We start from the raw sequence: 26,679 nt of genomic DNA on the forward strand, positions 1-26,679 counted from the left end.
GATGAACACCGAGGAACAAATCACGACGCAAGGAGCGTAAATATAAGATGCCACACCCTGCGTTTCGCAAGTTGCCAGTGAGTATAAACCTTTGCAAAAAGAGCTCTCTGGCAGCCGCCATTTTGTGAATCGAGCGACCCCTATCAACCAGAAATTTCTGCCACCGTTCTGAGCTTTAGAAACCCGGTCAGCGTCAGTGTTGCGGAATGGGCACCCCCATTCCATTCCAATTCCATTACGGGGAATTAGAGCTTTCGATAATTCAATTCATTTCAATTCCTAGGAATGGAGACACTGAGCCCATTCCCACTCCTTGAATGGCTGAATCGTTCCTTCCATTCCATTCCTTTGATTACTAAACGTAAAAATTGGCACTTGACAGCTACATTTTGTTGCCGGCATAAGCAGCATAATGCTTACATTTTCAAATGCAGAGACAATTGCAAAAAAAAATGCTGAATTCGTCAAGAAAGCACAGATTTTTACTAAGCGGACCGCTGGTAGCAGAAAGTGTTTATTTACCATGTACTGCAAACATCGAGAAAGCCCCTTGATATGTCGATGCTTGTTTAAGACATCGGTCTTGCGACTACGTGGCTCGCAGCAAACAGCAAAACTTAAATCCATTCATTTCCTTTTCTTTCTTTCTTTTTTAGCTTTTTTGCATTTGACTTTTAAGCCATACGCGGCCAGCGTGTTTGTTTGATAAGACCATAAAAATATCCAGTTCGTGCGTGGCGCAGGAATAAGCAATATTTCTGTATTCTTCAAATACAGCAACACGACTAGTGCACTGCTGGAAGCGACCCCATGCACAGCGGCAAGAACACGTCCTCTGGCAAAATGCAACCTCTGCGGCGCAGCACGAGGGACCGTATAGACCATGTCACGAAACCTGTTTTAAAACGCATAAGTTCACGCTTGCTTTACGAATCTTGATATTTCTTATAATATTCAATTCAATTTTTGGCTGGTTCGCCTGCCCTTTTCCACCCTTCGCATACTCATTCTCCTGCTTCCTCTTCAGATGGCGAATAAAGTTCGATGATATACGCGGACTCCACCGTGTATAGTTCCGTTGCACAACTTTCAGCGTGCAGCTTGTTTATTTTCTTCGCGACTAATGTAGAAAAATGTCTTCTACGATGCCATGACTCGACCTGTATTTATCTTGTCTTCACGTCCGAAATGTGATGTTCCTCTTCGCGCTGATCAACTAGCGGGTTCAGGCAGCAGACGGTACCAACCGATTCATTCTTCTACCTCGATGTCGGTTGTTCGCGTTGTGGCGACGGGTAGGGAAGTCAGCGTTGACAAAGCTCTTCACATCAAGATACAATTAACGGAGTAATACCGCACCGTTCGAATTGACATTCCCCGTGTTTCCTCAACAACCCCGTCCAACTGACTTCTCACCGCCTCAAATAGGGTCCAGGACAAGGAGCACGAATGCAGACCGGACAGCCGAGACGCGCTGAAGCTAAAACCTCAGTGGCAGCTAGCATCCAGCTCTCCTCCTCAGTTGCCCTCACAGCAACGGTCGCGCCTCGTCTGGCGCAGGACGATCTTTCTGTAGGTCTAGTCAGTTCGGTCACACCAAGAGCGGTGACGATAGTCTACTTCACCTTACAATGGACCTCAACAGACAGCGCGAGAGCCATCGAAACCAATCCAATGCTTTCTGAGTATTACCTCTTAGAATGGATGCTTGGGCGAGCTGGATATTCATGTTGTAGGAGAAGCGCTAAAGTAGACTCACTCACCCTCACTTTCACACTCACACTGACACCAGAAAAACGGTCACTCACGTCGCGCTCACTTTCAACTCAAATTGTATTTTCGTCTTCTTTCGTTTTTCTTCTACCCGTATGAAATTTGTCAGCCCACTTGGTTCTCTTATGTACAAAACAATTAGCAATGTTTATCGCCCAATTACCTTCGAGAATCAAGATATAACAATTTTTTTTACAAGCGTTATGAATGGACTACTAACATCATAAAAAGGAGTGACACCTGTGTTAGTAGTCCATCCATAACGCTTATGGAAAAATAATTGTTCCATCTTGATTCTCGAAGGTAATTGTGCGATAGACATTGCTAATTGTTTTGTACAGAAGAGAACGAAGTCAGATGACAAATTTCCTACGGGTAAAAGAAAAACGAAAGAAGACGAAAATACAATTTGAGTTGAAAGTCAGCGCGACGTGAGTGATGATGACGTCATCATCACTGATGACGTCATCAGTGGCGTCACTGATGACCTCACCGGCATCCGCATCGTCATCGTCATCATCACTGATGACGTCATCAGTTACGTCACTGATGACGTCACCGGCATCCGCATCGTCATCGTTATCATCACGGATTACGTCATCAGTGACGTCACTGATGACCTCACCGGCATCCGCATCGTCACCGTCATCATCACTAATGACGTCATCAGTGACGTCACTGATGACGTCACCGGCATCCGCATCGTCATCGTCATCATCACGGATGACGACATCAGTGACGTCACTGATGACATCATCGGCATCGTCACGTGACCCCCAAAGGTCACGTGACCCCCCCAGGCCACTTCACCCCCTAGTACCCTTCCCTCCTCCTTCTCAAGAGCTGCGCTCTAATTCGGTGTTACAGGGAGTTGTAAACGGCTTTCACTTTTTAGAGCGCAGCTCTTAGGGGCCCGTTCCCGGCTTGAGCGGCGTCGCCGTCGCCGTCGCCGTCGGCGTCGGCGTAACCAAGGTCATCCCAAGGTCACGTGACCCCTCCAGGTCACGTGACCCCTCCCAAGGTCATCTCAAGGTCACGTGACCCCCTGGTCACGTGACCCCCAAGGTCACGTGACCCCTCCCAAGGTCATTTCAAGGTCACGTGACCCCTAGACCCCACGTGACCCTTTGAAGGTCACGTGACCCCCAAGTCACGTGACCCTTCTGAGGTCACGTGACCCCTCTGAGGTTACGTGACCCCAAGGTCACGTGACCTCCCAAGGTCATCTCAAGGTCACGTGACCCCAAGGTGACCCCCACGTGACCCCACAGGTCACGTGACTCCAAGGTCACGTGACCCCTTGAGGTCACGTGGGGGTCACCTTGGGGGTCACGTGACCTTGAGGTGACCCCCATGTGACACCCAAGGTCACGTGACCGCCAGGTCACGCCTCCCCGAGGTCACGTGACCTCCTCCCCGAAGTCACGTGACACCCCTCCCCCCCCCGCCCCCCGAGGTCACGTGACCCCCCCGGAGCATATTAAAAAATGAGGGGAGGAAAGGAGAAGGAGGAGGGGTCTACCCTCCGCTCAGTACCCTTCCCTACTCCTCCTCAAGAGCTGCGCTCCCATTCGGCGTTACAGGGATTTGTTTACTTTAATTGCCTGTTTAGAATGCTTACCCTTCGAGTGTTATCTTCCACTGTGAGAACCACGGAATACCAAGGCCCGTAGCCTGATCGTCGGCCTTCGCTGTGAACGAACGAAGAGAGCGAACGTCAAGCAGCACGCGACGCAGGCAGTTCAGCAATCTTGAAGGATTATTTCCGTTGAGATAATTTCCAGAAAGCCTTCCCCGCTATGTTCCGGGACTTCGCGAAAAATAGCTGATAGGGTCGGTCAGGGGTGTGAGGACGGAATAAGCACGTTCGTTCATTTGCTTTGAAGCTGTGCAAAATGTAGCTCTCTTCTACATCTGTCCCAAAACACTCCGGATTCCGTTTGATCGTCGTGAAGTGACTATCGTCGACACTGTATATTGGATATGTTGTGTTATTTCAGACCTTTCCCCAATCCAGTTCGGATAACGCGGCACCGTGGAGTACGTACAATATATGTTGTTCGATTGATGAGACTCGTTGAACTTCAGGTTGTGAGTGGGGAATACCCATGCAGTTCGTCTATCCTGTGTGGTCAAATATCCTCGACGGTTACGACAATTGTACAAATTGACACGGCTGAGTGTATGGTGCCGTAAAAAGATCAATATAATATGAAACAAACATTCAAGTTGCATTTGTTCTGTCGCTCACGGACTCTCCAAAACAGCTTTATTTCTTTGTTTATGTTCCCAAAAAATAACACAATGCATTCTTAAAAGCCCCGGGAAATTCTGTTCGCCATAGAACAATAAATAAAAACTAAAACGCGGCAATTTAGCCTTTGCTAGCGCCCGGAAGTACGCCTACGCAGGCTGCCACAGCCCACTGACTAGAAAACCCACAGCCCAGCGCAGTGGGGCACCACTGACGTACCCAGGGAGAAGTGGGACGGGTGGCACTGGGGGCCAGCCGAGGAACACATAACCAGGCAGTGCAGGGGGACGTGGGGTGGTCCAGCTTCGATACCAGAAAGGCCCGGGCCAAGCTGGGCATCGAAAGACGCCTCTGCCAAACGCAGGAAGGGCGATGGCAAGACAGGCTTTCAAATACATTCACCTCAAGTGCCTCTCGACTAGGTGGGTGCGACGGACACGCCAGCTGGCTTTACGGTATCGCATAAACAGCCCTCTCCTCTACCTGACTCCAGAACAACAAATGGAAAACATCCGCACGAGAGTCACCGAGACCGAGACCCAACGATGGGCGGAGAAGGCGGGACAGAAGCAGGCACTTGCCTTGTACACCAGAGAAAAACAGGAAGTGAGGAAGGTAGAATTCATGGACAACGGCAGGGGCAGTGGACTTCTGTGCGACGCCCGAGGAGGTATGCTGCGAACGCGCGTGCTTCGAGCAAAGTACACAGACACCGACGTGGGATGCATCGTGTGCACACAGGGGGCTGAAGAAAAGCTGCAGCACGTCATCTTGGAAGTACTGCAGCGTTTTCTCTCTAAATACAGCGGGACAATTTTCCCGCTATATTTTTACAAAAATTTTCCGCCAAATGTAGGTAAAATATTTCACCGTTAAATTTAGCGGAAAAAAATTCACCCGCTAAATATAGCGGAAACATTTTCCCTCTAAATGTAGCGAAAAAATTTCCCGACTACTTTAGCGAGAAAATTTTTCGACAAATTAAGCGGGAAAATCTTACCCTCGTGACGTCACACGTGAACGTTATGTTTGAAGTTCAAGGTTCTCCTTGGTTCGGCGAACCTTCGGACGTGTGGCGGAATTCTACGAAGACAGCTTTCTGTTCAATGTTGGCCCGCTCCTATACGAAAATTTCAAATAAATAGAAAAAAATGTACCATATTTTTTTCTTTATCTTACACAGCATAGAAGCGACACAAACGTTTAGTTACTTAGTTCGTTAAAATAAAATGCTACATCTTTTAAATACTGCATCTCCGATGCGCTAGATGCGAAGTCGCAGAAAGTTTCACTTTCTGCGCCTGCGAAGCAGGATAGAAGTTCAGTCAAACCCTTATCGAACGTCGCGTTGAAAGTTTGAAAAAGTCGAACCTGCACGTGAGCTTGAAACTTGGCAGGTCGGCAACATTCCTATAGACCAGCTCAACTCTATGGGGTCACGCCACGGGGGTGGCGCTGCTCTCGGCCCTGCGCAAGCGCAGACCCTTAATCTTGCGCTAATTTGGTTTCTGCGCACGCGCCCTACCCACGCCTGGTCTGGACAAACGCGCGCTTGACCGTAAATAAAACATGTTGGTGTATATATAGTTGGAGTGACAATCTTCAGGCGCGGCCACAAGAGCGCTGAAAGCTCCAGTGTTTTGGCCAAGGCCACGTCCCTTGACCAAGCTGACTCTTCAAGCGGGCGTCGCCAGCGACGACTGGGTGCCATCTATGAGGCGCAGTGTCAAGTGGTCGGCCAATGTCTGCCATCGATTGAGGACACTGACCGGTCACTTGAAATCCGCGCGTAAGTAGTTCAACGTTTGATTCTGGTAACATACTCGAATTATTTTCGCGTCCTGACTTCGCCGCTCGAAGTATACCTTCAAGGAGCGTTGTGCCAAATAATCAACAAAAGTATCTACTAAATGCCCTTTGACAATGCATTTAGAGTAGTATTTAAAGTACATTTACTACGGACTATATTAAGTAGAAAACAAACACTCTGTAAAAGTAATTTAATTATATTCGAAGATACTCGGCAAATAGGTTGCAAGTTGGTAATATATTTAAAAAAGTCTAAAGCTCTACTTGTGATGACTTGTCTAAAAATCTCATTCTGCTGTGATCATTATGACGCTCGAAAGCGACTTAGCTGCTGCAATCGATGTTTACAATGAAATATGTCAAAACATGCAACATAATGGGTACCGAAAGAGTTTAAAAAAAAAAGAGGGACTGGCGTATTTTAAGCGTGGCAAATGGCCTGCTTTACTTCGGCGGCAGGTTCGACTTCTAACGTATTCCGCAATAAGTTAGAAATATGCCTTGACGCCATTCGGCAGACTTGACATATAGTCCGGCACTGCATATCTCTAACAGTCAAACTAGAAGCTGATCAGGGAGCCAGACATGATGATGAGTACGCGAGTAAATGGCATACATGCAGGCTCAAGAAAAAAAAAATCCGCTAAAAACAACAGGAGCCTTTGTCGCTGATCAATAACAAGGAGGGAGTATTCTGTCTCCCCAGCCAACTGCGAGGAGGAGTGCCCGTACCTTCAAACTGTCCAAAGGACATTAAGGAGGTCAAGAGAGAACTACAAGTAACATACGATTGCGTCAATGAAACCTTTTTCGATGCCTGTCTTCGCCTGGCAGAAAACTGGGTGGGAAGATTCTGAGAATGAAACAATGTGCACATTGTTTCATTCATGCACATACGGAAGTTGATAAAATAAACGCTTTTGAGCGAGCTTAGGAGCCAAAGGTAAGCCACAATAGTTACACAAGCGGCTTTGGAAAAGCCCAATCTGGGTCAGTGCAGCTCAATAAAGCCAGCAGGATTTAACTTCCTTGGCTGAGGGATTGTTCGAGCTTACTTGAAAACGAGCTCGCGCATTTTCATACAGAGCCCCCTGAGCCGGCGATTTCTGAAAATGGTTCAGTAGTAGTGGTACTTAGTGGTGAGGGTAGCGGAAAATGGTTCATTGTGACCGTACAGAGCATTGCCGTCACAATCTTTCGCTGACGGAACCACTCTAGCTTCAAACAAAATGGGTAAAATCCAGATAACGTTACTAGCACTTTGCTAGCTTAAAGCGTAACGTACCATTTAAAGTCAACTTGGCAAAAAGTGAAGAATGGTGATGGTTGGTGGTTTAATGGTGCAAGAGCAACTGAGGTCAAATTGCACTAAAACAAAGGTTTTCATAAGGAGCTTAGAGGCGCAATCTAAAATAATGCAAGCTATACAGCTAGTGTAAAAGGCCAGTATTATGCAGGAATTTTATAACTCGATTGAACGGTACCAAGGGTTGATCACCAAGTAGAAAATATGAATGAAAAGGAAGATGATCTCGCAACTGTTCTGGAAAGCATGATTGGCGCTGTTGATTTAAAGATTTACAATGCCACAGGATGGGCAAGACAGTCATAGCTTTACCACAGTTGTCGCAGAGCTTAACATCCTCATCGCAAAACAGGTGCAGGTGAGTCAAACGGGTATGTCCAATTCTTAAGCGTCAAAGACGAACTTCAACCTGACTGTCTTTATCAAAAGAGCTCTCCCACACCCCAGACTTGGACGTAGTTCAACTACTCTACTCAAACTACTGTAGTTTAACTACTTTTCCGAGTAACTTGGTAACTTTCAATTACAACTTTATTTGGGTAATTAGTAGTTTAATTTAACTACGTTTTTCGGGTAAGTTCTACTCAAATTACTAACTACTTTTGAAATCTAATCCTATTTCTTTTTTTTTTTTTTCATCACGAAAGTTTGAGCGCAGAAATAAATAAGACGTCGGCAGATGAAGCGGGCATTCCCGAACAAGGGCCCCCTCCCATTCCGTTCCCACGCACTTATACTTGGCAGACGTAGAAACTGCATCACAGGCGTCCTTGGGCCAAGGTGGCGACGAGCAGCCAATACCCAATACATAACAAACACCGGTTCGGACGAACGCAGGCAGAGATGCTTAACAAGCCTTGGTCGGGTATTGACCTAATCCGGTAATGCACGCAGGCCTTTAGCTGCAACCGTGAAAGACGGGGCACTCCGAGGGTTGTTGTTGTTTCATGTCTGCCTTTAGTGAATTCTGACTCCAGCGGTTTGGCGGTTCCTGAAGAGGCGCCACTGGAATGACCTCGCAGCTAGGCGCCTGTTCCCATGGTCGCCTCGTCGTCAGCGCATACGCCTTTTCAAAGCCGGACTCCCCCCCGGACAAACGCAGACACGGATAATCCGTTCATGGGAGCACGTGCTCGCTTCCAGCTGCAATTGTACGAGCGACAATGCTTGTCCACGTAATTCTTCGCGTCCTTCCGACCTTCCACGCCAGAGAGACCTCCTCTTTGTTTAAAATGATTTGTTCGTCAGGCGTGTCAGGGTCGTCAGGATACCGTAGTCGCCGGCGAAAATTGCGAGTCACCCTTGGGAGGGCAGCATCCGCCCTGTTGAACCCGGCGTCAGCGGTGAAGTATACTTCGTTTCATCTTCTGTTAAAGGGGCCCTGCAATCATATTTAAGCGTCTATATTTTTTGCGGTTTCCACGTCCCTCGGGGTTCGGGCAAGCCAGCTGGCACGGAGAGAATAATTAAATATGAGTCCGTCATATTTTAACCGGACGACGCGAAAACCTCCTCCACCTACGGGGGCGACCTACGGTGCCTAAAGCGCGCGAAATGTGACGTTTTTGGTCCTGGCCTTCCTACTGGTCAGAGCCGCTAAAAGCTTTTTTTCGGTCGAAATACAAAATATAAGTGGCGCGAACCGTTTCAATTATTTATAAAAGTAGTCTTTGTTCACTAGTTTAGATCAGAAAAGAAACAAATGCAGTTTATAAAGTACGGAAACAAGAAATGACCCGTCGACATACCCGCCACCAAGCGGTGGAAGAGGCGGCGCGGGCGCGCGGGCTCCTTCGCGGATCCGAGCAGACGACGCACGATGCCGGCGGCGCATTTTGCGAGAAACTAAAGTACGAATTTGTCTCCCGTGGTCTCGCGCTGTGCGGCAAGTTCCAGATTCCTGATACATCGAGGATAAGTGCGGTTGACGGTGCAGCGCCCAAAAGAACTTTACTGCTTGCCTGTAGATGCCCTCGCAGTTTATAGGGATTATGTTTTCTGCAGAAAAATGACAATTGCACTTTCGGTTCCGGCGCCCTAAGGATGAAGTGCCTCGTAAAAGGCTGCGGGCGGGTGCTCCGTAAAGGTGATGCCAGCGTCACATTTCATCGCGTGCCTACCAAGGAGCCACTGCGAAGTCACTGGCTGGAGGCACTTGGAATGAGCAGCGACACCCGCCTACCGGGAGTCGAACGTGTGTGCTCCGACCATTTCTCGGCGGAGTCGTACTTGTCGTGGGACGTCTCCAAGAAAATGGGCTTTGAGCTAAAACGTAAGCGCCTGAGCGACGATTCGGTCCCGTCACTTCACATGGGCGCCGCACCTACTGCAGTGGGCAAGCGGCGCAGGACGGTGAGTAACCAATTTATACGCCGATAGTTTTCACTAGTTCTAGAACGCGAGCACTTTTTCTGTGCAAGCTGCTTCGCTGTGACTTACACAGTCATTGCAATCATTGCTGCTCGTGAGCCGTGGAAGTGTTTAGAAACGGAGCGCAAGTTCGTCTGCTTCTTGCACAGGTGTTGCGATAACGTCAGAATATCGAGCTCTTATTGGCCGATTGAAAAAAAAAAAAAAACAAATAGTAAACCAGTGGCGTATCCAGGAATGCGGGGGGGGGGGGAGGGGGGTTGAGGTGGCTTGGATGTCCACTACTTGGGGTACGCAGGAGGGGTGGGGGTTCAAAATGCAGGTGTATATTATAGGGTTGGCTAAATTTGGAAGAAAGCCCGCCCCCCCCCCTCCCTCCCTCCCTCCCTCCCTCCCTCCTCCTCCTCCTCCTCCTCCCACCCTCGGGTGGCACTCAGTATCAGGACTACCCACTATTCTTTTATATTCAATCAGAGCTTGGTGTCGTTCTGACTTCACCACAACTCCTGTGCAAGAAGCAGACAACTTTCTCTCAACATATGTATCTTGTCACGATAATTGACACTCGATGGATCTTACTTTGGCGACCTGTTCATAAAATGTCTACCCGTCAAGTGTGATTTTTGCAATCACTTAAAGATATCACCTTCAAGTTGACAACGTTGGATGGTACCTCAACATCCTTGTCCAGCTGTATACAATTGATCACTGAAGCCATGGAAAAAGAGTTGGTCATACCTGCAGCTTTTGAATTGTTCATATGTTTTCCATCTAGATCATGTGTTCTGTATGACCGCACCATCTTAGTTACAAATATTAATGCCAACATTAAAATTCTTCCGTAGGATGATCCAGAAACACCGGCAACATGCAAGGAGGACATGAGAACAGATCATGGTCCAGAACACACCATTGTAAGTAGTGGTTGGTAGCTAAACACTATCAGCACTAAATGTACCGCAGGGTTAATTACTACTTCGATGTCACATGAATACCAGAGCAGTCATGTATCCCAAAGGGGGGGGGGGGGGGATGGTGCAAAGATATCCTATCACCTTCAAGTTGACAACGTAAAATGTTACCTTAACATCCTTGTCCAGCTGTATACAATTGATCACTGAAGCCATGGAAAAAGAGTTGGTCATGCCTGAAGCTTTTGATTTGTTCATATGTTTTCCATCTAGATCATGTGTTCTGTATGACCACACCACCTTAGTTACAAATATTAATGCTAATCTTAAAATTCTTCCGTAGGATGATCCAGAAATACCGGCAACATGCAAGGAGGACATGAGAACAGATCACGGTCCAGAACACACCATTGTAAGTAGTGGTTGGTAGCTAAATACTATCAGCACTAAATGTACTACTTCGGTTAATTACTACTTCGATGTCACATGAATACCACAACAGTCACGGATCCCAAAGGGGAGGGGGGGCCCCTGGCCCCCCCCCCGCCCCCACCTTGAAATCTTTCATTTTGCTGGGACCTCCTCTCCCCTCTCTCTTTCTCCCCCCCCCCTCACCCCATTCTCCGAATCAATATCCTGGCTGCATGCCTGTACCACAGCAACATGAAAAGTCATTCCTCACAGGTGCTGTCTGGGCAAGACTTGGCAGTCAGCCCCATTGAAATCGTGCCTGTTGAGGAGGATGTACCCGACTCTCTACGTTGTTCTGTAAGTATACGGTGGTGAACATGAGAGGGAAGGAGCAGAGCCGTATATGAGGAGATTTTGGACAGTCTATGATCTCGCCGCTGCAACGTCCCCCTCCCGAGTGAGCCAATCAGCCCGCGGCGCAGAGCGAGAGGCATGAGCGCATGCGCGTGAACTCCCGGCTGCTCCTAGCTGAGCGAGGAGGGCCGCCATTTTCATTCATCTGCCCGTTGGAATGCATGGGATCAACATCTAAATTTTGATTATTTTCTTTTATATCGCAGGCTCTTACAAAATAATATACCGTTATTCCTCGGTGGGTTAACAAGCTAACGAATGAAGTTTTCTTTACGTTTGACTGCAAACTTTTATTCAGGCGAAAAAGAAGTCGACCTGTAGCAGACGACGCGTAGCTTCAACAGTGCTCTGTACGGGAAGCGTGTTGCGTCAAGACGACGGTCGTCTCCTCTTAGCTCCCTTCTTCCTTTTCCGCTCCTTTGGTGCTCTCCTCCATTTTTCTCCTCTCCAGTGCCTTCGTCGCCACACCCACTGGCCAGACGCAGGAGAGACAACTCAAAGATAAAATGATACACAATAGAAGTGAGAGATTTGTTTCATGTTAACTTGTTTTTGTCCAAGATGCTAATTTTGCCAAAGTAGATGTATGCTAAGTGAAAGAGACGAACAACACAGAGCGCTTCTTGCAACTGAAGTTTACTCACAGAAAAACATATCTATATGCACACACCGTGAAATCAAGACGTGATGACAGAAATGCGACATCATCAAATCAATGCTTATCTATCTACTATCCATTTTACGAAAGATTTTAAAAACGCCACCTCGGAGCCTAGTGCTCTGTGTTGTTCGTCTTTCACTTATCCATTGTTTTTTAGCGCTTTTACCCTCTGAACCATGAACTGCCAACTAGCCCAAGTGCATACCCTTCTATTGTTTAAAATATGTTTTGCTAATTTTCAATCTTTTGTATGGGGAATGCGAACCAGGCTGTTTTAGAGTTAACCACCAGGCACAAACTCAAAGATAACTTTGGACACATTTTCTTTGCTTGCAGGAGCTCCAGCACACAGCTAGCAGCGATCATGGGAACAGCATATCTCTGGCATCTGCTGATCACACATACAGCATCGAAAAAAAGTTGAAAAACAAAGGTGAGCACTGCTTACATCCTGCCTTGTATGTAAATCATTCAAGCCTATTTGGGCTAAGTCTTACATCGAGTGCGGCAGATATGTATATATGCTTGGAGGCTTGGTGTGACGGGTCTTGTCGGGTTATTTCCTCAATCCTTTCCTATCTGATTTCTTTCAATGTCTATTGTCCTGTTCTATGCAGATATTAACTTCAGTTGTTAGTCAGCACTATGTCGGTGCTCTTAGCATTCTTGTCCCTCGTTTTTTGGCAAAGGTTTCTTCTTATTAAACTGACGTGGAGTTCCAACTATGTCTAGGCTTGACAGTGTTGTATTCTTTTCATTTACTGTCACATGGGCGCTGCCTTCTTGAAATCAGATAACATGGCAGTCATAAGGTGGCTTCAATAAATAATAAATATTTATATTATAGAACTAAACGAGTGCCACATAACACAGCCAAATAGCCACGAGCGCGCTGAAATCAGAACGAACAGCAGTGAAGCTACCTAATGGCGACAGGTACGCCAGCATTCTCTATACAACTGCGGAAATGAAAAGGTGTATACATCCCAGTTTTATACAAATTTTCTCCACTTTGAACTTTTTAAACGAGCAGTGTGCCATGGTTAATTCAAGACATATTTCTGCTCGGGCAAGACTTTATATTAACTCGCATAGGTACGAGATATTATAGGCCTTTATTATCATTGTCGACAGCTGCTCCGAAGACATAAAGCAAGCTAGTTTTGGACTTCATTGTATTTAGTATTCTCAATGACTTCACATAAAAACATTGTGTAGCAAACATTGTGGACATAGCCCAACGGAAACCTGGTGGAACAAACAAAGTGCAAGTTTTTACACACATTTCAGCTACACAAGTGAACGTCTGCACGAAAGAGTCAAAAGAAACCCAAACAGACCCGTGGCAACCAGCACCTGCGCCACCAGACGCAAGTTCTGCTCCAACCACCACAGAGCCAACACCTGTGCTGCCATGTGCAAGTCCTGCGCCACCTGCTATGGAGCCACTACTTGCGCCGCCATCGACTACCAAGAGGGCAAGCAAGGAAAGTTTCTTTGAAGAGCGGGTTGCCCCTTCACACAAGCCAGCAGAAGACTTCCTGCTTGGGGACATTTCATTTGAAACTCCAAGAATGTGTTCAAGCCCTGTGCCGGTGGAAGATGCAGACACAACTTATGAGCCATCTCAGGATGAGAGCTACCTAAGGTGATCCGCCACAGAGCTCTTCCATTGCATAACAAAGGGTTTCAATATGAGAGCACCATGCTGCAATCAAGAGAAAATGTATTCGAGGGGAAGTTAACATAGCAGAAATTGCTTATAAGTTTAGGGTATAAATTTGCTGCCTTGTTAGGGACCCAGCCCTTTGGTGTATTAGCATTTTTTATGGTAGCTGTCGCTGCGTTACCTGACATACTCGGTTACAGTGTTACGATAGGTGGAGTCACTCAACTCTCAATACAGCGTACAGAAAATATTGCACTCTCAGATTCTAAAAAAGGGGGCACATGGTACAAAAGTCATATGTTCCTAAGCTAATAGAAGTTTAGGAAATTCAAACAAGAAAATAAAGCCATGAAATGACATAGAGTTGAGCAAAATGTTGTGGAATGTTGCACATACCGGGTGTTTCAGCAAAAGCGTTCAAAAATTCTGAAGGATAGAGTAATAGAAAAACAAAGAAACTCTTTTCGAAAACCAAATATGAGCTGCGAGAGACTTTGGGAATCACAAGATATATAAAAATTACCTATCTAAGTAACTGAAATGTGCTAATCTACTTTGTAATGAGCAGTTTTCAGGTTCATGTTGCAATTATAATTTTGAAGGTTACCATCATGGAAGGCTAAAGCAATTTACAGAAAGTAAAAAGAAGACACTGGCTTGATGATATTCGCCGATGAACTCTGCACTGTAATTGGTATGATTTCTGAAATTCGATATCACTGCGTGCATGTCTTATCATACCTATTACAGAGCAAAGTTTGTCGGCGAATATCTCCAAGCCGGTTACTTTTTTTTACTTTCCATAAATTGCTTTAGCCTTCCATGGTGATAGCCTTTAAAATTCTAATTGCAACATAGACCTAGAAACTGCTAATTATAAAGTTACAACTTTTAGTTACATAGCTAATTTTTATATATTTTTGCAATTCCTAACATTTGGTTTTTGAAAAGAGTTCATTTGTTTTTCAATTACCCTATCCTTAGGAATATTTAAGGCTTTCACTGAAACCCCCAGTATACATGTTAATAGGTCTCAAGGTCAAGTACGATGTCTGTGATCCTTCACATATAGGAGAAAGGGTTACGAGGGTGTAAAAAGTGGCCTGTTAGTTCATTTAGCAGTGATGCAACTGGTCCGATTCAGTTTGGAGCAGCTCTTGGAGCGGCAAAGAGAGCTTTGGTAGCATAAGCGTACACTTTATTTTCATTCATTTCACTGCAAATATTACGTTAAGATTAATGTGTTGGCCTGTGCAACTAAGAGGCAGTGTTTACTTTGCCTTGTCACTTACGTGTAACCTTTTGTTAGCATCAATGGCACAGCAGGAGTGATTCCCTTAAACACAGAACTAGCTATTTACTTGCGTGTAGAAGCACCAGACACAGTAAAAGCGAGATGATTGATGAAAGACAGCACATACAGCCGTGAATGGTTATTTTGGCCGTTCACCCTTGTTGGTGTTAGACTGGTAGCAGCTCTCTTTGGTCTACAGACGTCCAACTCCTGGTTAGCTCAGTTGGTAGAGCGCTCCACTGGAAATGAAGAGGTCCCTGGTTCGATACCAGGACCGGGCGAATTTTTTCGGCCGCACACCAGTCACCTAGATGTGTTTGGAGATTTGTGCTTTTCCTTTGTTCCCCTTCCCCGGGGAATGTTTTTGTCATGTAAATTTATGTTTCTTGTTTGTTTTTTTTAGTTCTAGAGGTTGCAAGAAAATTGATTCTGAATGCAGATGAAAAACAAAGCATACAAAATAAAATTACAGAAAAGTCCATATAAATCTTCTTGCAATACCAAAGTATCCTTGCGAAATCTCGAATTGAAAAAAGATAGTGCCAGGATATCGCAGTCTATCGTATGGGAGTATTCACTGGAGGCCATACCTTTGTGCATGACTGCTGAGCACGTGCTGATGGCATGCATAAGCAGTGTTTTTGCAACATGGATTACAAACCATCAAGGTTGCCGGTCGGAGCAGCCTATTAATGTGAGCTCGTTCTGAGAATGCGCTATAAATCGCCCACTCAAATATGGCATCCAGTGAATACAAAGTTTTATTCTGAAATTTTGCCACGTCTCGCTCTGGAGGAGTGCTTTAACCTGACCACACGGGTGCACTGCGGCAAAGCAAGACATGCAAAATCGCAATGACTACTTTGTCGCTGTCGCTTTACTGCAGTACATCAGTGTGCAATGAGAAGAACACTCAACGAACTAACTCGCCAAAGCAGACCACAAAAATAAGAATTATTGCGAAACTTCCGAGTACATTCAATGTTTGACGTGAAATCAAATGGAGTAATACGTTATTTGAGACGATTATCGAAACTTCTGAAAACCCGCACAAGCATATCATAATCATCCGGCCTGGTGGAGAGCCCTGAGCTATTCACTTCTCGGTATTAAAGTGAAATGAAGTTGTGGCACAATGTTGGTGCAAATTCCTTACATTTCGGTAAAATGTCGCAGAATAAGCCCTTTGGCGCAGTTTGGCACAAATGGCGCAGCAATCACATCATTGATTTAGGTTGTGACTGACCCTGGGAATATACTTTGTGCAGCGACTCAGCCCCATCGCACCCCCCGCACGAGGAGAAGAAATACATTGTGTTTCAAAGTTGCCTCCTGCAGCTGTTCCGGCAGTGCATCACATGCCATGCAACATGCACACTTCAAACCTGGACCCAAGGCACAATGATCAAGGTGAAGGCTGTGTGTCCCGACAAGCATACGAGGACTTGGCTGAGTCAGCCACTCATCAAGAACAAGGCTGCTTGCAACGTCCTCCTGTCCACAGCTATTGTGGCCACTGGTTCCAGCCCTTACAAAGTGCTGAGGCTCCTGGAACTCATCAACATCCAGGCTATTGCAGAACGAACATACTTTCTTTACCAGACAGCGATCGTGCAGCCTGCAATTGAACGAGTGTGTGCCTGAGCTCACTTACTGTCTGCCAAGGGCCATGTTTCTCTAAGTGCAACTTTGGAGCCGCATACTCCCATAGCTTTTATTAATGTGCGACCTTGCTTCTGAAGTCCAGCAGGCGATGGTTACCACCAACAATATGCTTAGACAGCATCCACTAAAAAAATTAGAAGTTTGTTTTCATACTTTGCATTTGAGTTGGCATGTGGTAGCACTAGTGGTGATGCAACAACTTGTTGTTGCATCACCACTTGTGCCTGCTGAACAAAGCACAAAGAAGGACAGACGGATAGCACCCACTGCTCGAGATGACAATCTATTCTATATACTATGTGGCACTGCATGTGAAAGACAAAGGTAATTTCGCTACAAGTGTAGCTGCCCACTCGTAATTTGTTAACAACGAAAAATTTATCAGTTTGGACAAATATTAACGAAATTTTTCCTAAAAATGTAATTATTATTATTTCTTAATTTTTTTTTTGCAGGTGTGGAATCGAGAGCAAAAGAGGCTTCTTGAAGAGAGGCGGGGAAAGAAAGTTCACTTGGCTGGAGACGGGAGGTTCGATTCGCCGGGCTTCTCCGCTAAGTACATGACGTACACGTTCATGGAGATGGACACCAACCAAGTCGTCTACTTCGTACAGGTCTGCCTTGGAGAGGCAAGTATTTCATGCTTTCAGGGAGGCTTTTTCGTCCTTCTAGTAAAGTTAAGGGGACTGTGCAAGGTGACTGTTTATTGAACCTAAAAAGAAGAAATTGAAATAAAATGTTAGGGGCAGTTTGACCATGTAGCCATTCAGTTTCCTGACTCATGTGTGGCTAATAACTCGTGTGCAATGCCACTCACACCTTCCTTTCAATAAAATTGCTCATAACTTAATAAGTTGCTGCTTAATCATTTAGTAACTCGGCACTAATTGTTTTCTACCTGCATACCGTATTTACTCAAGTAATAGCCGCACTGCTTATGAAGAAAACCTGAGGGTTTGCTTTTCTGTGGAGCTTGCCTATCATTGAGATTGACAGCACGATTCCAGCAGTTTACAGGACAGAGATAACGTCTTTGCGCAAAGATACCATCTGTGAAGATTGCATTTGTATGGAGAATCGTGTTCTCGATCTAGTTATTCGCTATGTTATTTATGCACAACGCAATGATTGGCCTATATATGTTTTGCAGTAAAGTAGATGCAAGGGCCTTGTTCATAAATAGTGCAGCTATTACTCGAGTAATTATGGTATGTTGTCCTTTATACTATCTGGGTACCTCCATCGTTTTAATATCAGATGGCAACAGGTTTAGATGTTTTATATGCAACCATTTTATATAAGCTGACCAATTTTGCTTTTTTTTTTTTACCCCAATCTTTTTTTGTCATGGTTTGGATTTGAGAATGTCTAAATAACATAATATGCAACATGCTATTATTGTGCAACCGTTATTTTTACAATTACAGGCTCCTGAGGTCAAGACCAGCAACTCCATGGAGCTGTATGGCTGTGTCAAGGGCATAGATTTCCTCAAGCGGCAGGGCATCACCATTGAAGACTTGGTGACCGACCGTCACGTCGCCATCAAGGGCCACATGAAGACGAAGGAGCCCGAGATACATCACTACTTCGATGCTTGGCACATAGCAAAAGGTGCTAAACTTTAATCATTATTCTCCATGTCCTTTGTGGCATCATACCAGTCTGCCATGAAGTCGACATTAACAGCTCTGTGTACTGACTAGTTCCTTTGTGCACAGGCGTAAGCAAAAAGATGCTGGCGGCGAGCAAGTATGCAGGGTGTGGTGCCTTGGTGCAATGGGCACAGCCTGCCTCCAACCATGTCTACTGGTGTGCGGCCAACAGCGAAGGAGATGGCAAACTCCTCGTTGACATGTGGAAAAGTGAGAAACATTTTCCAAAACTATATTGTGTTTATTTCTAATACACCGAGCAGTGCCAAAGCATTATGTGAGGGAGTGGGTTACAGATAAAAAATGCTTGTATAAACAAATTATCCCAGCGAAGCTGTAAAAATCACTAATGTGCATCTGCCAGGCCAGTAGCTACTCCACGGCTGGCTGCAGCCATCACATATAAAGGTGATTTGTGCGTTCCCTTACCGCAGGCACGGTGAGAGTTGTGAATCAGATCAGGGACTGCTTTTACTCTACTTGAAGACGTATCTGTCGTGTATTCTGGGAAATAATCGCAGCAAGTCATAGCAGTCTACCTGGAAAAAGTGTGGGTCCAGGGTCACATTTGACACTACTGTAGAAACCTGCATACACTAAAAACTTCATATAATACAGATCACTATTTGCAAACCGACAGAAAATAATATTAAAAAAAAGATTAACCCACATTTAATGCGACTCCGGAAAATGAAGTGCAAAAGCCAATGCTTGTTGGCTTTGAAGTCCTTTACTATTGTGGGATGCCCTTCTGTCTTACTAGTTCCATTGCCTCCGCCCCTAGTACCTCAATTGTTTATACCAGGATGCAAAGTACATTATTTTTTCACAAAGTGTGCCATGTCTACTTTCACCCCAGAAAGTGCTTCGTTCTTTGGACACCGGACACCTCTTGTGCTGTTGCATGCAGAAAGGGGTTGTGTCTGTTGCCTCCACCCTTGTATCCTTCCCTCATTTACAGCCAACTTTTGCCATGCTGCTGCCAACTGTCTTCTAAAGTCACTTGTTTCGCCGTGTATCACCTCCGCAATGGTCCCAATGAGGTGCTTGGCGAGATTTTGATAGCAGCCAGGCGATCGACAGTGGCGACTTTGGTTGATTAAGTGGTCGGGTGATGGTACAACAGCTAACAAAAGCGTGATAATGATTTTGGTTACTTGGGAACCGAAACTACGAGAGACTGTGTTTTAACTGACCTCATGAATGCTGAAAATTGTTTGAATCTTTATATAATACAAGACACAATTCACATGCAAAAACATAAAAAAAATTCCTCGTATTACTCACATTTCTGTGGTATATTATGCAGTAGTGCATTCGCATCTAACATTTGTCATTGCAAAAACAAATCAGCACACTATCCTTGCATTTCCTTATAATATTAAAAAAGAACATTGAGGGATGATGTTTCAGAACAACCTATTGGAGGAATACACTAGTACATGTAGAAGGATGTAGGACACACGCCATATATAACAAGCTGTAGTTGACCGTCCCAGTGGTATGTCTGTCCCTTTTTCTCTCTATATTCTATTTTCCCTAGTTCAGCTGACCTTTTATAGCCGTATATAACTTTTGACTGAAGTTCACGCCCAATGCCAAAATCACCCAATTTTGTATAAAAATATTATATTATAGAACAAATGTGAATGCAAAAAGGAAGCCAACATGACAAAATAAGCAGAGCCCAGCTATACAAACTAGCTCCTCAAACATCGCCTGATCAGAAAGCAATTCTATAATATAAAACTGGTATTCGGTAGTTATGTAAACTGGAGGGTGACAGCAGAAACTTTATGAAACTGCAGGCATCAACAATCATGCCTCGGATGTGCATACTGGCCACGGAGGGATCTACAACCGCTGCCTCCATGACCCTCTCATTGGAGAGAGGGAGTGGCTCTCTCCAGGTCAGTAGATACCCATTTCAATAACTTAGCTTCACTCACTTCTCTGTCTGGTATGACTGCATATGTATATTGTGGGGAGGGTAAGTAGAAAGAACCTCTACAGTGAGCAATTTTTATTTCAGGTACCCCAGCATACAAGCGTTTTGCAGCAATCACGACACAACGATTGCTGCTCAGGGACCTCGAGCACGTCTCACCCGCGGGCCAGACCTACAACCTCGAGTCTTATCACAGTACTCTGACAAGATTTGCCCCCAAGTCTGTTGCATTCAAGCCCGGCATGATGCTTGCCAGGTTTGTCTTTTGTCAAAAAAGTTGGCACACCTGAAAGAACCCAGTCTAGCTTTGTGTCAGGTGCGCAGCCAGGAAGCGGGCCTATCGTGTTTCAGCCCAGCCTACAGCCCTCCAACCCTTCCCCTTCCCCCTGCCTCCGGAGTGTGGTTCCACTCCTATCCTATGCTCAAGGCGCCATTTTGCATGTCCAGTGCAAAAAAATGTTTCCATGCCCTCGGCACCCCCACACGCCAAGAGCTCCACCCCCTAGCCCCCCCCAAGAGCTCCACCCCTTAGCCCCCCCTTCCTCCCTTCCCCCCCCAAAAAAGTCTCTGGCTACGCCACTGTTTTTTGTTAACACTTCCCAACAATGCTTTTGACGGTGGACAACATTTCTGCTTCAGAACCAGGCTGGCTGCCCTCCATCATAATGAGAACTCCACAAGAAGCCAAGCCCTCACAAGGGACGGACGTCTCAAGTGGAAGAGGAGAATGCAGAGGGCAAAGAAGGGGATCGAGACCGTCAAGAAGGAGAAAACCAAGCCTACCTATGGTATGACATAAACAAGTGTGTTGCACTGGGCTTTTCTGAGATAACTGCAAATGTTACCAGTAGCCACTTGTTTGGTTTAAATTTTTTTTTTTGTATAAAGCTTCCCCTATGCTCTCAATTATTACAGCGTACGTCGGCGCACTTCTCCACGAAGTTGTCGCTTGCTGCAACGAGTCGTCCTCCTTCAAGGAGGCACTGGAAAAGACCCGTCAGGAAGAAGTCCTCCCCATGGCGGCGCTGTACCCAAGGCTCCCCAAAGAGCAGCTGGTGGCGCAGAGAATGTCGCGCTTCAGCCGGGGGGCGCCAGGACACTCATGAGGTGAATGCTCCATACAGATACCTTGCAGCTAATTATTTAGCATGAGGATTAGGGGTATGCCAGCTCACCTGGCTTTTTGGGACATAAATCCTTAAAGGGACACTGACACACCCAAAAAAGTTTTTTTAGTGTTTTGCCAGGCGATTCATTATGGTGTCGAAAGACCACCAAATCAATATTTTGCAACAGTGTCACATATATTTTTTAACAAAGTAAGAAAACGCAAATGTTGCGCTTTGAGGCGCTCTTTCGCTAGGTATTCGTTGATGACATTGAGGTCGAGAAAGAATCGCAGCACCACCGGCTTGTGTTAAACGGTCTATTCGACTGCCCGTTCTCTCACGGTCGAGATTCCCCGTCCCCCCCTTCTTCTCACCCCAGACTAAATGTCTCATGCCGGTGGTGTCCATTGTTGTTTTCAACAGCAACTGCTCGAAACTGAAACCAAAACTGGACTGGGGAGGAAGAAGAAATATAGAGAAGGAGACAGCGGGGGGAAGCCACGTGGCTGTGCAACCTTTTTTTGTCTTCAATCGACATATTTCCGGCTTTTTAAAAGCCACAAAAAATTGGTATGATATTTAATTTTTATTTTTAATATTGAGTGTTTGCCTTCAATGGCCCACGACGTTGATTATATTTAGTGGTTGTGTCTAAACCAACCAAAAACGGCACGTGACCTTGGAGAAGAAAATAAGCGCGACTCAAACCGGCCAGCTCTTGATTGGCGGTTTTCGGGCGAAAAGAAAATGAACTTCGGGCCGCAAATTGTGTTCTGGGTAGTTGTGCTCTCATATGTCATGTACAAATAAAAACCTTGGCGAGCATAAACACCAGGTCAGTGTCCCTTTAAAGTTGGCAAGATTTTCATGTGCAATCACACTTTTGGCAACTTCATGCCAATACATCTCTCAGAAGGGACAAAATGTGAAGATTACAAGAGAATAACTAGGTACAAACAGCAATAATTGTATCATATTGCACCCCTTAAAATTTGAAAAATATAGCATCCTTATGGACTTTTAAATTTTTTTCGAACAGCCAAGCCCAGAAACTGAACCTAGGCCAATCTTTCTTGTAACTGCAAGGATTGTGGGAGTGCATTGTTTTCAAAATTCTAATACTGAATTTGGTCATACTATGGAGTAGAGTCCACTATACAGGCATTCACACTGCAGGGCTTAAAGCCCATCTGATAAGCAAACTTCCGTGTTTATCTTGGCTTATCTGGAGATGGGTTTTCTAGAAATAAAACTCCTCACTCAGAGACAGTGCAGTGTACACAGGCTGTTACATCTCATACATTACATAAATCTTAGAAGCGTTTCAGGACTTCATCTGACCATATCACTAATTCTTAAAAATGGCTTGATATCTCGCAATACATGTATAAACATTCACAGCATCCAGTCAGCTTACTTTAGCTTTTTTTTTTATTACATACTAAAAAGCACACTATTTCTATCAATACTTATATCTCTCTGTGGCACTGGTATTAAGTTGTTTGCCCAGTTTTAAAAAAGTTCAAAATGCAGTCAAATGTTTATTAAAGTTTATACACAGTTATTTGTGGGGCTGAATCAAAGAATAACAAGCTCTGCTGATTTACAGGGGTGCAATTAACTACAGCTAAAGCTAGCTGTTACTACTTTGATACTTGTGGTTTCAGAAGGATCTACTGCACAAGAGACCACCGACACAAGAAGTGAACCAACCTCAGCTATCCACTGGTGCGGAGTCCAGAGAGGGGTACCGGAAGCCAGTGTACCTCTGGGAGGGAAATGTTTTTCTTATTTTATGAACAGCACATGCTGGCAAAACTCGCCGGTTTCCAGTGCCCAGGCGACCCCACATCCAGCGGGTGAATTGCCGGTACGCCACAAAGCGATACTTCCTGCAGAAAAGAAAAATCGAGCTTTTGTTTTTGTAGACAGGAAATGAACAGTACCTGGAAAATCTAAGCGAAGTCCTTTTTCGGGAGGACGTCCAGCTCCCTTGTCACACGGTGTTGAATGTTGGGAAGCACAATCACACAGATCCCAGGTCTAAATAAAACGGACAATTTCACGCTTGAATGCCCACTTCCTCCGCTAACATTCATACTGTGAGTAGACGATCCTGTATGTTTTCTTTGCGACATGCAGTTCCAAGCTTGCCAAATTGACAAACATCTTCGATGCTGTCCTGCCTTTCTTAAAAATGTTTAAACCCGACATAAACCTACCTCAGAGTAACAACCTGTTAAATACTTTTGCACATGCAGAAAGACAAAAGTTTTCTTGGTGCATTGTGATAGCGGTGGTGCAGTCAAACTGGTTGGTGAGCAGGGCGGGGCATAGATACTCCAGAGAATATTCAGGAATACAAATACTGAGATATATGTATTTTGAGGCCTAAAATACAGATGCTATATATCTGTCTTATGCAACGGGATGACCCTGAGACACCTCTGAAAAACATTGAAAAAGTATTCTGGAATACAGATACAGACACTTATAAAAATACATTTGTTCCTGAACGGTGCTACGTGGGGAGGGCATACTGTTGAAATTAGGGCTAGTTGGTGAAGCATGTTTAGGGGTCAAACAGCGCAAACAAGGTACTCTTGCAATACATTTGTATCGCAATACTGCCCAGCCCTGCTGGTGAGATCGGTCTATCTGCAGTATTCCTGTGTTTTTAAAATAATAATAGCGGGCGATTGTCCACAGTGGGTGCTTCTGCAGTATTTGACAGTAGTGTCACCTGTCACGCCAACTCCCATTATTTTGACAGGCTGTTATCTATAGGTCTAAGATATGTGGTGCAGTTGGCCTATGTGTATATACTACTGCCTTTCCATGTAATAAAAACACTGTTGATATGTTTAACTGTGTTGCAGTCTATTTTCTATGCGCGGTACATTGCTACTTGCTAGGAATGAGATTAATCCCTAGAAAAGCATATATGCTTGCTTTGTCAAAAGTAAATTTTGTGCAAAATCAAACAAAATATACACGACAAAATGAAAAAAAGGAAAAAAAAAGCAGTGATTTAATTTGGGATATTTTTGGCAAGACAGTAAATGCGTAAACCTTTGAGCAATAAGGAGTCGTGCATGATGCATAATTTTCACCAAATAAGATGCAGAAATTGAAGAACAAATATAAAGCTCAAAATTATGAACACAAGGAAACCATGCAAGTTTGGGCTTTCGAAAACATGAACCCATACTAAAAGGTTCCGTGAGTCACCGCACTCACACAAGTCCCTAAATGTTTACATGTACATAATCACGGTTTTCGTTTTGGGTACTGTGACGTCTGCGCCACGGCTAATTCGGCTAGGTTGCCTCATGCCAACCCTCATGCCCGCCTACTCACTCGTGCAGCTGGTGTTGAAGCTCACGACCGCTCTCAAGGACTTCGCAGTATGCCACCGCAAGAACGGCAACATCTAAGCATAGCTTCGAGAAGTCTCCGTCCAACGTGATGCACCGCGTCGGTTGCTTCCGTACGGCCGGTGCGAGCTGTCGGCATCGCAGTACAGCGGCCGCAGTCGCACCTGTTTGATTGCAAAAAACAGTCGTTAAAAGCCGAGCTCCCCGATTGTGCGCGGAATGTGATTATGGGAATAGCTACAACGAAAACGCTCACCAATCTGTGCTTCCAACTCGACGAGGTGGCGGTGGCTCCGGTAGTGGAGCGGTAGGAAGCACGCCCGGAACTTCGTCGAGTTGGGGCCGAGAAGCCTCGCCAGCGCGCTTCAGACGCTTGCGAGGAGTGTCCTCGTACGGTACTACTCCCAGTTCCGCACTTCTATGGAGGATTCGGACCTCCAACTCCGACAGACCCGGTAAATTCATGCCGGCAAGCGCGGTGGAGGGCTGAAGCGAGCAACGAGCCGTTGACGCGTTGCAGAGGAAGCGGCCATTAACGTAAGCCGTAGCCGATTGGCCAGTCACTACGCCAGGCCAGGACCAACCACAAAGCCAGGACCAAAGACGTAAGAGGGAGGTTTTTTTCTGCTTTTTTTTTGCTTTTTTCTTGTAATTTTAATTTGCCTATAACTTTTAAAATAAAGCGAATTTCGAGAAAAGAAAAAGTTCCCCGAGTTACTACGTTCAGTGCGCTCAGGACTGGTGCAAATTAAAAAATAGTAAAAAAGGCATTGCAGGGCCCCTTTAAACCAAAACAATCTTCCTTTTTTTTTCAGTATCTTAGCACTAGCACTGCAACGAGACGCGCAGTCGTCCGGATGATCTCATCGTCGCGGCGCGAGACTTGAACCCTTGACGGTCAAATGCACGTATTCGCTCAGCGTACTTCCCAAACGTCGTAGGAATAAAGAGGGGCCAGTCATAACAATCTCAAATTGTCGAAGAAAAAAGAAAAAAGGAGAAAGTTTGTTACAGAAGACCCTCTAGCCGAGGCAAACCTCACATGCTTACCCGACCCCGCACAGCCTGTTTCTCAAATTCAACGCTGCCGTTAAATCCAGCGCCTCGGTGGAACATCTTTATAGCTTTGCTGGGGACATCTTTAGGAGGGAAAGGCGAAAACTCTTCTATCAAAACCTTTGAAAGTCAATTGCTTCTGCAAGCGGATAAACTATTTTCGTGAGAACGCAAGCCATAAAGTGACTGCATTTATTTTAGGCTCGCAGGGTTTTTCACGGATCAGAACTGCTGTTCATTTTGCTACCACAAAAATATAAAAAAGTAAATTCGAAAGTAACTTCAAAGTAACTCGCTACTTTTTTACAGTAGTTAGTAGTTTACTCAATTACAAATGCGTAATTTCTACTCTACTCCAATTACTTTTGGCGTCGATACTCAGTAACCTAACTTAACTACATTTTTTGAGTAATTTGTACATGTCTGCCACACCCTCAGAAGGGGCTTGATAACGTGGAGCTTGTTCTCTTTTTTTATATCCTAATCCAGCTGCCTTGACTTCATGATAAATATTTGTATGAACAGTTTCAGGTCTTGGTGTGGTAGGCCAAGGGGCAATTTTGGGCACTCTTTCGCAGAGGCAGCAAGGAAGTCTGCTTTCTCATTGCCAGGAATACCCACGTGGCTTTGGACCCAGCAGAATTTGATTAGGTGTCCTTGTTAAAGTGCTTGATTTAGCCGAACCCGAAGACGTTGCACAAGAGAGTTCTTGCTGTCTGTTAAGGACGAAATTGCTACAAGAACGCTCTGGGAATCGACAAACAAAATTGCTTTCATGATATTGTTCTCTAATAAATACTCCACAGAAATTAAAATGGCGTACAATTTAGCTGTAAAAATACTTCCAAGAGTGTTAAGCTGTCGAACGTTCCTGAAAGCAATGGAGTAAACCGCACATCCCGCAAAAGCTGATGTTTTAAACCCATCAGTGTAAAAATGCAAATCATCCTTGTATTTGTGTTCCAAATCGAAAAATTCCTGTTGAAGAACAAATGGA

The 26,679-nt window shown here is 45.2% G+C and overlaps 2 protein-coding genes, 1 non-coding gene and 1 pseudogene across 3 annotated transcripts; 3 read left to right on the plus strand and 1 right to left on the minus strand.

Moving 5' to 3' along the window:
* Nucleotides 1–9,185: 9,185 nt before the first annotated feature.
* On the plus strand, nucleotides 9,186–13,410 carry LOC121834620. Its single transcript, XM_042288331.1, has 5 exons — nucleotides 9,186–9,494; nucleotides 10,358–10,426; nucleotides 11,108–11,191; nucleotides 12,246–12,367; nucleotides 13,200–13,410. The coding sequence occupies exons 1-5, from the start codon at nucleotides 9,186–9,188 to the stop codon at nucleotides 13,408–13,410; spliced, it is 795 nt and encodes a 264-aa protein (XP_042144265.1).
* A 37-nt stretch (nucleotides 13,411–13,447) lies between these two features.
* LOC115328150 lies at nucleotides 13,448–23,010 on the plus strand. Its single transcript, XM_040211195.3, has 10 exons — nucleotides 13,448–13,557; nucleotides 16,141–16,504; nucleotides 16,993–17,166; nucleotides 17,965–18,151; nucleotides 18,259–18,402; nucleotides 20,001–20,102; nucleotides 20,225–20,396; nucleotides 20,780–20,928; nucleotides 21,056–21,247; nucleotides 22,917–23,010. The coding sequence occupies exons 1-9, from the start codon at nucleotides 13,484–13,486 to the stop codon at nucleotides 21,244–21,246; spliced, it is 1,557 nt and encodes a 518-aa protein (XP_040067129.2). The 5' UTR covers nucleotides 13,448–13,483; the 3' UTR covers nucleotide 21,247; nucleotides 22,917–23,010.
* Nucleotides 15,081–15,153, plus strand: Trnas-gga. Its single transcript has one exon. It is a non-coding gene; the product is annotated as a tRNA-Ser (tRNA).
* On the minus strand, nucleotides 21,056–25,213 carry LOC120840605 (annotated as a pseudogene).
* Between the last annotated feature and the right edge of the window lie 1,466 nt (nucleotides 25,214–26,679).

The sequence above is a fragment of the Ixodes scapularis genome, unplaced genomic scaffold, assembly GCF_016920785.2.
Source record: "Ixodes scapularis isolate PalLabHiFi unplaced genomic scaffold, ASM1692078v2 ptg001864l_1__unscaffolded, whole genome shotgun sequence".
Lineage (NCBI taxonomy): Eukaryota > Metazoa > Arthropoda > Arachnida > Ixodida > Ixodidae > Ixodes > Ixodes scapularis.

What these genes read in the sequence shown, in the direction of transcription:
- LOC121834620 (XM_042288331.1), top strand. Translation starts at nt 9,186, where the DNA reads ATGAAGTGCCTCGTAAAAGGCTGCGGGCGGGTGCTCCGTAAAGGTGAT. An exon ending in ATGGTCCAGAACACACCATT is followed by an intron (nt 10,427 to 11,107) that starts GTAAGTAGTGGT and finishes CATTCCTCACAG; the next exon opens with GTGCTGTCTGGGCAAGACTT. An exon ending in CACTGCTTACATCCTGCCTT is followed by an intron (nt 12,368 to 13,199) that starts GTATGTAAATCA and finishes CACACATTTCAG; the next exon opens with CTACACAAGTGAACGTCTGC.
- LOC115328150 (XM_040211195.3), top strand. Translation starts at nt 13,484, where the DNA reads ATGTGTTCAAGCCCTGTGCCGGTGGAAGATGCAGACACAACTTATGAG. An exon ending in TACAGGTCTGCCTTGGAGAG is followed by an intron (nt 17,167 to 17,964) that starts GCAAGTATTTCA and finishes TTACAATTACAG; the next exon opens with GCTCCTGAGGTCAAGACCAG. An exon ending in CCCGGCATGATGCTTGCCAG is followed by an intron (nt 20,397 to 20,779) that starts GTTTGTCTTTTG and finishes TTTCTGCTTCAG; the next exon opens with AACCAGGCTGGCTGCCCTCC.